The following is a 15,122-nucleotide window of genomic DNA, read 5'->3' on the forward strand; positions in this document are numbered from 1 at the left end:
ATGGCGTTTCTGTCTACTAAAATGGCGGGTTTGCCTACTGAAATGGCCGGGTTTGCCTACTAAAATGGCCGGGTTTGCTTACTAAAATGGCGGGTTTTGCTTACTAAAATGGCGGACGTAGCTTCTTTGCGGAGGCGATGGCAACGGAGCGGTCCATCTTGCTCCTCTAGTATCTTTGGTGTGGCGGGAGGAGGAGGAGGAGACGATGACGGCGACTCCGGGCTGTGGGCGGCGGTGTTACTGAGGGCAGGAGAGGCGGCTCTGTTCTGGGCGGCGGCTGTGGCGTTACTGAGGGGCGGCTGTGGCGTTACTGAGGGGCCGCGGCCGTGAGGAGGAGACGACCACACGACGACGACGACGACTCCGGAGCTGTCTGTGGGTCGCGGCGTTACCGTTACACAGGGCGGCGGCTGTGGGCGATGGGGATGTGTCTGCCCTGTCTGGGCGGCGTCACCGACGACGTGGTGCAGACCCCCGACCCGGTAGGTGGAGGGGAGAGAGAGAGGAGAGGGAGAGGAGGGGGGGAGAGGGAGGGGGAGAGAAGGAGAGGGGCTGGGTGGGGGGAAGGGAGTAGGGAGAGAAAGGAGGGGAGGGGGTGGGAGGGGGTGGAAGAGGGGCTGAGGCCAAGGAGGGTGGGGGAATATTGGGTGGGGGGGGGGGGGGGAGCTTCTTAGTCGAAAATATTCCAAATGTAATTTAAACTGTTGGTGGCGGAGTATGGACTTCAGCAAGAATGGCTTCTTGGAGAAGAGAGTGAGGGGGAAGGAAAAGGAGGGAGAGAAATTAGGAAGGAGGGGGTGGAGGAAGGGAGGGAGAGGCAGTGAGGGGAAAGGGAGAGGGGTAGAGAAAGGGGAGGGAAACGGGGGGTGGGGAGAGGGGAGGAGGAGAGGGAGGGGGAGGGGGAGAGGGAGGGAAAAGGAGGGGGATGGGAGGGGTTGCATGGGGAGAGGGGGAGGAGGGAGAGAAAGGCAGAGGGACGAGAGGGGGAGAGAGAGAGAGAGACCAGGATTAAAAATGAGGGGAGAAGGTGAGAAGACAACGGGTGATGGAAAGGAGGAGTCAGAGATGGGGAGAGGAAGGTTGGGGAGAGAGGAAGGGAGGGAAAAAGGTGGGTGGGGTAGGGGAAGGAGGCTGAGGGAAAGGAGGGTGGGGTGGGGGGGAGAGGAAAGGTTGAGTGGATGGGAGGAGGATGGGAAGAGGGAGAATGAGGAAAAGAAGGGTGGGGAAATGAGGAGACAGGGTAGTTGGGGAGACAAGAGGGGGTGAGGAGGAGGAGGAGGGAGAGGGAAACGAGGGAGGTGTGGTGAGGAGATGGGGAGGGAATGTAGTGGAGAAAGGAGGGAGTCAAGATTGCTTTGAGGAATAGTGAAATATTCTGGTCATGGGGTGAGGGCAGAGGAAAGATGATTATGTGAGGGTTTGGCATAGTAATGTTGGGTGAATGTGGGATAATTGATTTGAGCCCTTTCTGTTGAGAACCACTAGCCTACATCATCAGATTTTAGTTCCAAATATTTTTGGCAAAATAAATCTTTCGCATTGTCACTAAATAGCCCAATCCCTTGTGATTTACTTTACAGGAGACCATTGTTTTCTATATGGGTGTGTGCTGACGTGTTTTTAGAATGCAAATGCTCGCTCAATGTCACATCGCTTAATGTCTTATAATTCTCAGTTAACGCTTAAATTTAAAACTGTTGCCTGGCCTAGTAAATCTGTAGTGGAGCATTTGTATAGGAAGGAACTGCAGATGTTGGTTTAAACTGAAGATACATACAAAAAGCTGGAGTAACTCAGCGGGACAGGCAGCATCTCTGGTGAAAAGAAATGGGTGACGTTTTGGGTCGAGACCCTTCTGCAGGCTGAGAATCAGGGTAAATGGTAACGAGAGATATAGACGGTGATATAGAGAGATACAGAATAAATGAATGAAAGATATTCAAAAAAAGTAATGATGATAAAGGGTACAGACTATTGTTAGCTGTGGGCTAGATTTATTTTACTTCCTTTAATGAGCTGTCTCGACCTGTAGGCTGTAAGAATTAGTATTAGTATAAAAGGTCAGTTAATTTATATTTGCAAACTCCAGCCCAGTAACAGTTAACGTGTCAGCATTTACAACGTCCTGAAACTGATATTTGTTCTTGATATTTGTTCTTGATATTTGTGGATATGCACAACCAAATAAATGAGATGTTGCTATCAATGATTCACTGCCACAGTGTTAAATCCCTGGTCATGAGGCGTGCATGATTCCTCTAATCATACAGCGTGCTGTGTGGAACACTTAATCTTAATTCATTTAAATGCTGAGCATATGCAAAACAAATCTTCACTGTTCAAGAACACCAAATATTCCTTTTGAAGTTTAAATCTATGTAAGTGACATAGATTACTACAGAAGTATCTATGTGAAGTTTACAATCCCTTTTTGAGGTGCATAAAAATTATGTGAGACTAAAATATCAACAGATTTAAAAACAAAAATGGAGAAATATAGTAGGCTATTCAGTGCTGGAGTAACGCAAAGGGTCTGGCAGCATCTGTGGAGAACATGGATAGGTGACGTTTCACAGAGTGCTGGAGTAACTCAACGGGTCAGGCAGCATCTCTGGATAACATGAATAGGTGATGTTTCACACAATGCTGGAGTAACTCAGCGGGTCAGGCAGCATCTCTGGAGAACATGGATAGGTGATGTTTCACAGAGTGCTGGAGTATCTCAATGGTCAGGCAGCATCTCTGGAGAATATGGATAGGTGTAGTGGGCCAAGTAGGCCAAAAGAACGACAAGTAGGCAAGGTTAACAAAAGCGTGTTTACTGTATCTCTGGAACTCCAAAAGGGAATGAGAGTCATGCGGTCCTTGACCTTTATACTCCCGGCCGAAGTCCGCCTCCTTGGCTCGACCCATTCCCGTGCCGAGGGGTCGTGAGTGGTATGGCCCGACCCTCGGGAGCCGCCACATAGGTGACATTTTGGGTTAGGACCCTTCTGACAACCTACTGAGTCTGCTCCACTATTCAATATGATCTTTGCTGAATATCCTGTGTCTATGCCATGTTCCTAATCCCCAAGGCCCTTGGTCTTGCATTCATCTATCACCTCAACTGCAGGTCCACCACTGATTTTACAGCACCCTTGATTCCTGAGCCTTTCTGGTTATCAGTGTTACCGAACCAACAGAGGTCACGGCCTCCGAGAGGAGTCCAGCTGTACCGGAACATTCTGCCTGGGGCAACGGGGGGCCAAGATACCGGCCTGTAAAGTCGACCTCAGGAGGGAAAGGATCTGCCAGCTCTGGCTGGGCCGGAGTTCCAGAGCCCCGGCCGCAGAGGGGCAGATTCGACCCGCCGATCGGCCCCGGAAGTCCCGATGAGGTCGAGATCGGCCTCCTTACCCAGCCTAGGCATCACATTTTCGAGGGGACTTCCGGGGGGATTTCAAGTGGGCTCTAGTAATTTTGTCCGGATGAAGGGAGGTGCCGGACCACCTGTTGCTGGAAGTTGGGTGATGGACCTGTATGTTCAGTCTTTTGTGGTGGGGAACTCAAGTTCACCAACGAGAGAGGAAATTTGTACTCAGACCTGGCAACTATGTCTTGGCCAGAGAGAACAATATTATTCAATTTACTCAGGTGCTTCCTGTTTTTATGTTCTGCCATTTGGAAAATCCAATTTTCTCGTAAAAAGATTCTCGCCGCAGCATTGGCAGGAAGCCCGTGAATGACATGGGTTGCCTTGATTGATTAGCCAACAAACCGAAGGCGTAAAGCATTGGAGACATAAAGACCTACAGATGCAAGAACTACAGGTGCTGGAGTAACTCACTGGGTCAGGCAGCTTCTATGGAGAAAAAAAATGGGTGATGTTTCGGGTCGAGACCCTTATTCCGATGTGAAACATCACCCAAGAATAAATTGAGAGATATTTTGCGAATTAAATGTTATTGAAGTGATATTTTGGTAGGAAGAATGAGATGAGATAATACAAACTAAAGGGCCTAATCGTAAAAGGAATGCAAGAAGAGTGAGATGTGTGTAGTTCATTGAAAGTGGCAAAGCAGGTTGAGAAAATGGTTTAAAAGGGACAGGCATGATTGTAAAACCAAAAATGATTGTAAGCTTTATGCTGGTGACAAAGAGCACACGAAGGAAGTCGGAATTAAACCTTTTCTAAAGCACTGTATTGCTCACTGACGGATTATTGTGTGGCGGTTTCCCACTTTCAGAAATATGTCCTCACTTTAAGGAGAGTGGAGGAAGGGTTGATCAATGATGGACTTCAGTTGTGTGGATAAAACATGAAACGTCCAAGGCATAGTCAGAGAGTGGCGAATCTGTAGAATTCTTTGCCTCAGAAGGCTGTGAAGGCCGTCAGAGGATATATTTAAGGCAGAGATGGATAGATAGACAGGTGTCGGAGGTTGTGGGAAGAGGCAGAAGAATGTGGTTAGGAGGGAGCAATAAATCAGCCATGATTGAATGGTGGAATAGACTTGATGGGCTGAATGGCCTAATTCTGGCATAGTAATGTTGGGTGAATGTGGGATAATTGATTTGAGCCCTTTCTGTTGAGAACCACTAGCCTACATCATCAGATTTTAGTTCCAAATATTTTTGGCAAAATAAATCTTTCGCATTGTCACTAAATAGCCCAATCCCTTGTGATTTACTTTACAGGAGACCATTGTTTTCTATATGGGTGTGTGCTGACGTGTTTTTAGAATGCAAAAGCTTGCTTAATGTGACATCGCTTAATGTCTTATAATTCTCAGTTAACGCTTAAATTTAAAACTGTTGCCTGGCCTAGTAAATCTGTAGTGGAGCATTTGTATAGGAAGGAACTGCAGATGTTGGTTTAAACTGAAGATAGATACAAAAAGCTGGAGTAACTCAGTGGGACAGGCAGCATCTCTGGTGAAAAGAAATGGGTGACATTTTGTGTCGAGACCCTTCTGCAGACTGAGAATCAGGGTAAATGGTAACGAGAGATATAGACGGTGATATAGAGAGATACAGAATAAATGAATGAAAGATATTCAAAAAAAGTAACGGTGATAAAGGGTACAGACCATTGTTAGCTGTGGGCTAGATTTATTTTACTTCCTTTAATGAGCTGTCTCGACCTGTAGGCTGTAAGAATTAGCATTAGTATAAAAGGAGGTCAGTTAATTTATGTTTGCAAACTCCAGTCCAGTAACAGTTAACGTGTCAGCATTTACAACGTCCTGAAACTGATATTTGTTCTTGATATTTGTGGATATGCACAACCAAATAAATGAGATGTTGCTATCAATGATTCACTTCCACAGTGTTAAATCCCTGGTCATGAGGCGTGCATGATTCCGCTAATCATACAGCGTGCTGTGTGGAACACTTAATCTTAATTCATTTAAATGCTGAGCATATGCAAAACAAATCTTCACTGTTCAAGAACAACACCAAATATTCCTTTTGAAGTTTAAATCTATGTAAGTTACATGATTACTACAGAAGTATCTATGTGAAGTTTACAATCCCTTTTTGAGGTGCATAAAAATTATGTGAGACTAAAATATCAACAGATTTAAAAACAAAAATGGAGAAATATAGTAGGCTATTCAGTGCTGGAGTAACTCAGAGGGTCAGGCAGCATCTGTGGAGAACATGGATAGGTGACGTTTCACAGAGTGCTGGAGTAACTCAGCGGGTCAGGCAGCATCTCTGGAGAACATGGATAGATGACATTTTGGGTTGGAACCCTTCTGACAACCTACTGAGTCTGCTCCACTATTCAATATGATCGCTGAATATCCTGTGTCTATGCCATGTTCCTAAACCCCATAGTCTTATGGCCCTTGGTCTTGCATTCATCTATCACCTCAACTGCAGGTCCACCACTGATTTTACAGCACCCTTGATTCCTGAGCCTTTCTGGTTATCAGTGTTGCCGAAGCAACAGAGGTCACGGCCTCCGAATGGAGTCCAGCTGTACCGGAACATTCTGCCTGGGGCGACGGGGGGCCAAGATACCGGCCTGTAAAGTCGACCTCAGGAGGGAAAGGATCTGCCAGCTCTGGCTGGGCCGGAGCTCCAGAGCCTCGGCCGCAGAGGGACAGATTCGATCAGCCCCGGAAGTTCCGATGAGGTCGAGATCGGCCGCCTTACCTGGCCTAGGCATCACATTTTCGGGGGGACTTCCGGGCGGATTTCAAGTGTGCTCTAGTGATTTTGTCCGGCTGAAGGGAGGTGCCGGACCACCAGTTGCTGGAAGTTGGGTGATGGACCTGTATGTTCAGTCTTTTGTGGTGGAGAACTCAAGTTCACCAACGAGAGAGGCAATTTGTACTCAGACCTGGCAACTATGTCTTGGCCAGAGAGAACAATATTATTCAATTTACTCGGGTGCTTCCTGTTTTTATGTTCTGCCATTTGGAAAATCCAATTTTCTCGTAAAAAGATTCTCGCCGCAGCATTGGCAGGAAGCCCGTGAATGACATGGGTTGCCTTGATTGATTAGCCAGCAAACCGAAGGCGTAAAGCATTGGAGACATAAAGACCTACAGATGCAAGAACTACAGGTGCTGGAGTAACTCACTGGGTCAGGCAGCATCTATGGAGAGAAGGGATGGGTGATGTTTCGGGTCGAGACCCTTCATCTGACCTGAAACATCACCCAAGATCAAATTGAGAGATATTTTGCAAATGAAATTTAATTGAAGTGATATTTTGGTAGGAAGAATGAGACGAGATAATACAAACTAAAGGGCCTAATCGTAAAAGGAATGCAAGAAGAGTGAGATGTGTGTAGTTTATTGAAAGTGGCAAAGCAGGTTGACAAAATGGTTTAAAAGGGACAGGCATAATTGTAAAACCAAAAATGATTGTAAGCTTTATGCTGGTGACAAAGAGCACACGAAGGAAGTCGGAATAAACCTTTTCTAAAGCACTGTATTGCTCACTGATGGATTATTGTGTGGCGGTTTCCCACTTTCAGAAATATGTCCTCACTTTAGGGAGAGTGGAGGATGGGTTGATCAATGATGAAGACTTCAGTTGTGTGGATAAAACATGAAACGTCCAAGGCATAGTCAGAGAGTGGCGAATCTGTGGAATTCTTTGCCTCAGAAGGCTGTGAAGGCCAAGTCAGTGGATATATTTAAGGCAGAGATAGACGGACAGACAGACAGACAGACGGAGGTCAGAGGTCAGAGGTTGTGGGAAGAGGCAGAAGAATGTGGTTAGGAGAGAGCGATAAATCAGCCATGATTGGATGGTGGAATAGACTTGGTGGGCCGAATGGCTTAATTCTGCTCCTATTCCTTACGACCTCATGACTCGGCTATTCACAACTTTTCAGGCCTGATTATGCTGGTGATTGATCATTTGTGTCAACATCATGTTCCTGCTGAAACCAGGGACATGCCAAAGACCCAACTACTCGAGGAGAACATGAAGAATACTCTGCAAGTTATCTATTTAGATGTGGTGCTTAATGAAGAAAACCTAACTTTACTCGTGTATATAACTAGTTATGATGTGTGCCCAAAGGCTTGTTTGGGAAGAATGTTTAATTATGGCTCAGAGCTAGAGTTGCTGCCTTACAGCACCAGATCCCCGGTTCGATCCTGACTACGAGTGTTATCTGTACGGAGTTTGTACGTTCTCCCCGTGGTTTTCTACAGGTTCCTCCCACATTCCAAAGACGTGCAGGTTTGTAGGTTAATTGGCTTTGGTTGTAAATTGTCCCCAGTTTATAGGACAGAACTATCAATGGGTGTTCGCCGGTCAAAGGGCCTGTTTCCATGCTGTATCTATAAACAATGTCATTGGTGCCTTTTGATTGCACCGTGATAATTGGCTTTGGCTCAATAGACAATAGGTGCAGGTGGAGGCCATTTGGCCCTTCGAGCCAGCACCGCCATTCAATGTGATCATGGCTGATCATTCTCAATCAGTACCCCGTTCCTGCCTTCTCCCCATACCCCCTGATCCGCTATCCTTAAGAGCTCTATCTAGCTCTCTCTTGAATGCATTCAGAGAATTGGCCTCCGCTGCCTTCTGAGGCAGAGAATTCCACAGATTCACAACTGACTGAAAAAGTTTTTCCTCATCTCAGTTCTAAATGGCCTACCCCTTATTCTTAAACTGTTGCAGTGTGTTTCTCTTCTGGACACTGTCGAATCTTAAAATTGTATTCTCTGTTGAACAAATTAGCAAGTAATTTTCAGTGTTTCCTCTCACTAGAAATAAATTCTTGCTTGCCAGAAACTGAATTTAAAATTAAAATTTGAACAATGGGTTTAATGTTCTACAGACTACAATAGCCTTAATTCACAGTGCATTCCTTTGCAGTTATTTGTGTGGGACTTTGCCTGTTTGAATTAAAGCCTGACATATATACTTGGTGTGTTCTGATTAGGGAAAACAGTTTATTAAATTTCCCCAGAAAAGCACACTTGTTCATCACAACCAATTTATATTTAGAGTTTGTAAAAGTCTGAAATTTGTGTTTATAGAGTCATACGACGTGGATACAGGTCCTTCGGCCCAATTTGCCCACAACGACCAACATGTCCCAGCTACCCTAGTCCCACCTGTGTGCTTTTGGCCCATATCTCTCTAAACCTATTCTATCCATAATGAATAATTGAATAATTTTCAGAGGATCTATTACAAAGGTTTAAAGCAAGCACCGTTTGAGTGTGGGTCACTAACTGAGCTACAGAACTTTGGTCGTGATTTGTGAACGCACAAACAACCAGTTGTGGTCAAATATGCTGACGATTGATACCACTGATGCTGTTATTAGACATGCAAAATCTGACTGCTTGCATTAAAGATTTACATTAGTCTTTATCCATTAAATCCCATGTTAATTATCGATCCAATTGCTAATCTGCAGAGTGGAATTTTTGTTAACAAGCAAAAGTACAAATGGTGATGGAGCAGGGAGTTAGTAGATGTGGAAATATGTTATAGATGAGCTTCATAAGTCCAATTTGAGCAGAATTAGGCCATTTGTCCCATTAAGTCTACTCCGCCATACAATCATGGCTGATCTATTTTTCCCTCTCAACCCCATTGTCCTGCCTTCTCCCCATAACTCCTGATGCCCTTCCTAATCAAGCTTGCTAAGGGAGGAGATCAAATATTTAATACTTTCAGCACTTTTGAACGTGGCTTTAAAAAGATGTATAAGCAGAGACAATTAACGATGTGCATGAATACTTGAGTGCATTGGAACCTATTAAGGTGGCTTTCTAAAAGAGTACCATGGCTGTAAAGTCGAGGTACATCTACAGATCATTCTTAAACTCTTGAGTGTTAGGTCTGAGTTTGTGGAGCCAATTCTGGGCACTCCACCTTTAGAAGAATGTCCACCTCTTGGAAAAGATGCAGATGTAGTAATTCCATAATTCTGGTTCCATGGATAAGGGAGAGAGGTTTAGTTCAATTTAGAGATACAGTGTGGAAACGGGCCCTTTGGCCCACCAAGTCCGCGCTGACCAACGATCGGTCGTACACTAGCACTATCCTACACACTATGGACAATTTACAATTACAGAAGCCAATGAACCTACAAACCTGCATGTATTTGTGATGTGGGAGGAAATCGGGGCAGCCGGAGTTATCCCACGCAACATCTCCATACAGACAGGATCAAATCCAAGTCTCTGGCGCTGTGAGGCAGCAGCTCTACCCGCTGCACCACCCTGCTGCCCAGGACGCCAGAGCTAAGGAGGTCGAGGGTGACCTGATAGAAGTGTATGAAATTATGAGACGTAGATGAAGTTGATAGAATTAGGGGTATCAAAAACAAATGGGTGTAGGTTTAAGGTGAGAGGAAGGTGACTTGAAGGGAAGTTTTATCATGGTTGATATCTGGAACATACATGGAGTCAGATAGAATCACTGTTTAGACAAGCTTTTCACTGTACCTCGGTACACCAGAGACAATAAACTAAACTAAACACTTGAATAGACACGGCACAGAAGGACACACACCTAGTGACAGGTAAATGGGATTGGTGTACAAAGGTAAAATGGGCAGTATGGATGTTATGAGCAGTAAGGTCCATTTCTGTACAACTGTGTCAGGGACAAGGCCAACACCAATTATTTGAATTGTCTAGTTAGAGGAATCTTGCAGGTCTACCTGGTCTGAAGAAGGGTCTCGACCCAAACCATCAGCTGTTCCTTTTCTCCAGAGATGCTGCCTAGCCCTCTGAGTCACTCCTGCGCTCTGAAACGTCACCTATTCCTTTTCTCCAGAGATGCTGCCTAGCCCACTGAGTCACTCCTGCGCTCTGAAACGTCACCTATTCTTTTTCTCCAGAGATGCTGTCTGACCCTGCTGCTGAGTTACTCCAGCACTCTGCATCCATCTTAAGTCTACGTGTAATCATACCACCCTTTCATGTTCATCGTTGCCATATTCCTGGAGTACTGTCAATCTGTTAAGATTGAGCAATTGGGAGGTTCAGATTAGATCCAATATTACAAGCTTGAAGGCCAGGTGACAATAATGGCGGTGGTTAGGGTATAATGATGTGAAATGGAGACGAGGGTGATCACCATTGTTCCACACTGACTGTTGTAATTTTGATTTATTTTAACCATCTAGGACACAAGAAGGCAGCAATTAGCTGAAGCTGCTGAAAAGCGACAGAAAGAGGTAAGCATGCAAATTAGCATAGTTTTTGCAGTAAATATTTTGTTCAAGACAGCGGACAAAACGGCAGCTGGCATCATCAAGGCATTGCCTTCAGGCAAAGGGTATAGAAGAGTGAAAACGCACACCTCCAGATTCAGGGACAGTTTTTTCCCCAGCTGTTATCAGGCAACGAAACCATCCTACCACAACCAGAGAGCAGTCCTGAACTACTATCTGCCTCATTGGAGACCCTCTGACTATCTTTGATCAGACTTTACTGACTTTATCTTGCACTAAACGTTATTCATGTTCTTCCCCTCATCATGCGGCTGTACACTGTGGATGGCGGGATTGTAATCGTGTCTTGTCTTCCCGCTGACTGGTTAGCACGCAACACAAGCTTTTCACTGTACCTCGGTACACGTGACGATAAACCAAACTCAAACACCACCCCAGTCACACTCTCAATTCACTCCTACCCTCGGGAAGAAGGTACAGGAGCCTGAACAGTGTAACATCCGGGTTCAGCAGCAACTTCTTCCCTACAACCAAAGTGTGTAAATGTGCATACTTTGGGGCAGGAACACTAACATGTAGTCACTGAATTGGGAATTGTTGGGCATGCTCCTTCTGATTTTCTAAAGTGTTCCCAGATTTTTAGTTAGTTCGCCAAAAGGTGGTAATATTCTTTAAACTTGTGCCTGTGAATGTTTACATGGGCCTCGCAATGCATCTCTTTCGTTCTAAAGCTACTTGGTTTTGTTTGGAGATAAAGCGTGGAAACGAGCCCTTCGGTCCACCGGGTCCACGCCGACCAGCGATCCCCGCACATTAACACTACCCTACACGCACTAGGAACAATTTATAATTATACCAAGCCAATTAACCTACAAACCTCAACATCATGAGGAAGGATATTCTTGCTATTGAGGGCGTGCAGCGTAGGTTTACTAGGTTAATTCCTGGAATGGCGGGACTGTCGTATGTTGAAAGACTGGAGCGGCTAGGCTTGTATACACTGGAATTTAGAAGGATGAGAGGGGATCTTATTGAAACATAAGATTATTAAGGGGTTGGACATGTTAGAGGCAGGAAACATGTTCCCAATGTTGGGGGAGTCCAGAACCAGGGGCCACAGTTTAAGAATAAGGGGTAGGCCATTTAGAACGGAGATGGGGAAAAACGTTTTCAGTCAGAGAGTTGTAAATCTGTGGAATTCACTGCCTCAGAAGGCAGTGGAGGCCAATTCTCTGAATGCATTCAAGAGAGAGCTAGATAGAGCTCTTAAGGATAGTGGAGTCAGGGGGTATGGGGAGAAGGCAGGAACGGGGTACTGATTGAGAATGATCAGCCATGATCACATTGAATGGTGGAGCTGGCTCGAAGGGCTGAATGGCCTACTCCTGCACCTATTGTCTATTGTCTGTTGTTGGAAGAAACCGAAGATCTCGGAGAAAACCCACGCAGGTCAAGGGAAGAACGTACAAACTCTGTACAGACAGCAACTGTAGTCAGGTTTAAACCAGGGTCTCTGCCGCTGTAAGGCAGCAACTCTACCGCTGTGCCACCATTTTTTTAAAATGTGCTCTTTTCTTAGTGACTTTAAGATGACATCGTGTCAGTGATGTGTCTAAAATGTGAAAATTTCTCTCTAAAGAATGTGCACAGAGGCATTAAGAATCCAGAAGCAGTGGAACGAAAGAAGAGGAAGCAGGAGGAGATGGATAAGCAGCAGATGAACTCCTCGTCTTCGGGTGGAGGTGGCCTCCGGGTAAGAGAACATTCACACTACGTCATTGAGAGGATTTGCCAATTGATCCAAATAAATACTTTGGGGCAGGTGATGGATTTGAGTAAAAGGCCAAGTGTGGGAGGAACTCAACGGGGCAGGCAGCAAATGTGGAGCAAATGGACAGACTATAGTGACAGAATAGCAAAGGGCTTGGATAGAGTGGATGTAGAGAGAATGGTTCCATTAGTGGGAGAGTCTAGGACTGGAGGTCAATGCCTCAAAATTAAAGGACGGTCCTTTAGGAAGGAGATGAGGAGGAATTTCTTTAGTCAGATGGTTGTGAATCTGTGGAATACTTTGCCACAGAAGGCTGTGGAGACCAAGTCAATGAATATTTTAAAATAATAGATAGATTCTTGATTAGTACGGGTGTTGGGTTATGGGGAGAAGGCAGGAGAATGGGGTTAGGAGGGAGAGATAGATCAGCCATGATTGAATGGCGGAGCAGATTTGGTGGATTAATGGCCTAATTCTGCTCCTATTAGTTATGACCTTATAACTATTTTTCGGGTCATGAACCGTGGGAGATTATACAGTATAAGCTGTATATATGGCAAAACGGATAATCCAGAAAGGCTCTGGAACCAAGGATGCCAGAAAATTGGTGGTGGACCTGTATTTTGAAACCTCTGTAGCAGTGGCCATGGGGATTTATTTGGCCAACATTGCACCTTGTTCTCACAAAGTTAGTTTAGTTTAGAGATACAGTGCGGAAATAGGCCCTTAGGCCTAACGTGTCCGCACCGACCAGCGATCCCCGCACATTAACACTATCCTACTAGGGACAATGTTACATTTATACCAACCCAATTAACCTACAAACCTGCACGTCTTTGAGGTGTGGGAAGAAACCGAAGATCTCGGAGGAAACCCACGCAGGTCACGGGGGAGAACGTCCAAACTCCGTACAGACAGCACCCGTAGTCAGGAAAGAACCCGGGTCTGGCGCTGTAAGGCAGCAATTCTACCGCTGCGCCACCGTGTCGCCCCTAGTTACGTGTAAGTAATAGTACTTTTCTTTTAACTTTCAGTGGCAGGTTGGCTAAAGGATGTGAAGAGCTGACGCACGGATTCAGACTCGCCAATGTAGCATGACCTTCTCGCCCCCGATCACAGAGTGGTTGATGTTCTCCGCGTGGCTTTCAGTGTTGTGTGGTCAGAACGATGCAGAAATGTGCCATGCTACTTCACATTGAATGTCGTGTACAAAGTGTACCCTTTTCTGTACCCTTACAGAAAAGTACAATGTTTCTTGCAGCAACTTAACAACCTGCCTGTTAATGTATCATTCGGCTAACCCAGAAGTACTTATGAAACTGTGAAGATTGCACTTCGCTTGTATGTTACTTGCCCAGAGTCCTTTACATTGCTTCTGCTTTACCAGAGATTATATTGCCAGATATTTAATTCCTGCGTGGCCATTACTTGTAGAACAGTGTTGATTTGCAGATTTTTGTAGATAATTTTGCTGCATCTTTATTAGCCAAGGTTTTCTACATTTATAAAACAATTTTCTAAACCTTTGTGCCTTGGAAATAGTATAGAGAGATGTAATGTGCTTTCTTTTAATGCTGTAATCACCTATTGAAATAGCAGTATTTTGGGGCTCTCTTTAATTTATTCCACTTTTTTTTTTTGCTGTAAAATTGTGGACTCTTACCAGACAAGATCACCACATTGAAGTATCTAACTCTATGTACTTGAGTCATTTAGGAAAAGGCCTTTATATGACTAAATAAAAATCTCTATTTGTGATTCTGATTGAACTTGTCTTGAATTTTGAGGTATATTTGGTTACTAAATGTACACGTTTACTAATATGAGAAAAAACAATATAAATGTAAAGATATATAAATATAAAAAGCTTTATCCACATCTCAAGCAATAAACATCTCGCTTGCTTTTGTCAAACATTTAATTAGTATTCCCTCCTCCAGTCTCTCTCTCCATCCCCTTCCCCAACGCACTCTTTCACGCTCCCCCCCAGATCTACCCCACCCACTTCTCTCCCCCCTCCCTCCCCGCTCTCCTCCCCTCCTCTCCCCTCTCTCTCCCCCAGTCGTGGACTCCCTCCCCCCAGTCCATCTCACAAGGCTATTGTGGAATACAATACCAGGCTAAGCTAATATCTGCCTCTACATCGTCACGTAAGCAGTTCTATAATCCCACAGCTTTATTTTCGAGCGGCTCGTCTCGGTAGCAGTCCGCTACTGCGGATGGATGCCATAGCTGTTCTTGTGGTTGTTCCCGTGTGCATGTTCCCCCTCTGGTATCCGTAAGTCGCCCCCTGTGTGTGGGGAGTGGATGAGAAACTGGAGTAACAAAACTAGTGTGGGTTGGTGATCAATATTCAGCGTGGACTCAGTGTGTCAAAGTGCCTACTTCAATCCTGCAGCTTTAAACCACACTCGTTGAACAACAGCCTGATGCATGTGTTGCCCAAGTAGTCCAGTGCGGAGTGGGGAGGCAGCAGGATTGCATCCGCTGTTCATCTGTTGTTGGGAGATGAATTGTAGCAAGTCCAATTGACTGAGGTGAGTACAGTGGCACAGCAGTAGAGTTGCTGCCTGAGCGCCAGAGACTGGTTCCATCCTGACTACGGGTGCTGTCTATGTGGAGTTTATACATTCTCCCTGCGACCACGTGGGTTTTCTCTGGGTGCTCCGGCTTCCACACACCAGAGACGTGCAGGTT

General features: G+C 45.3%; 1 protein-coding gene across 1 annotated transcript; it reads left to right on the forward strand.

Moving 5' to 3' along the window:
* Positions 1–207: 207 nt before the first annotated feature.
* svip (small VCP interacting protein) lies at positions 208–14,186 on the forward strand. Its single transcript, XM_078414861.1, has 4 exons — positions 208–482; positions 10,607–10,657; positions 12,294–12,407; positions 13,460–14,186. The coding sequence occupies exons 1-4, from the start codon at positions 420–422 to the stop codon at positions 13,472–13,474; spliced, it is 243 nt and encodes an 80-aa protein (XP_078270987.1). The 5' UTR covers positions 208–419; the 3' UTR covers positions 13,475–14,186.
* The last annotated feature ends 936 nt before the right edge of the window (positions 14,187–15,122 follow it).

The sequence above is a fragment of the Rhinoraja longicauda genome, chromosome 18 (assembly GCF_053455715.1).
Source record: "Rhinoraja longicauda isolate Sanriku21f chromosome 18, sRhiLon1.1, whole genome shotgun sequence".
In the NCBI taxonomy this organism is placed as follows: Eukaryota; Metazoa; Chordata; class Chondrichthyes; order Rajiformes; family Arhynchobatidae; genus Rhinoraja; species Rhinoraja longicauda.

What these genes read in the sequence shown, in the direction of transcription:
- svip (XM_078414861.1), top strand. Translation starts at nt 420, where the DNA reads ATGGGGATGTGTCTGCCCTGTCTGGGCGGCGTCACCGACGACGTGGTG. An exon ending in TGGTGCAGACCCCCGACCCG is followed by an intron (nt 483 to 10,606) that starts GTAGGTGGAGGG and finishes TTAACCATCTAG; the next exon opens with GACACAAGAAGGCAGCAATT. An exon ending in CTGAAAAGCGACAGAAAGAG is followed by an intron (nt 10,658 to 12,293) that starts GTAAGCATGCAA and finishes TTCTCTCTAAAG; the next exon opens with AATGTGCACAGAGGCATTAA.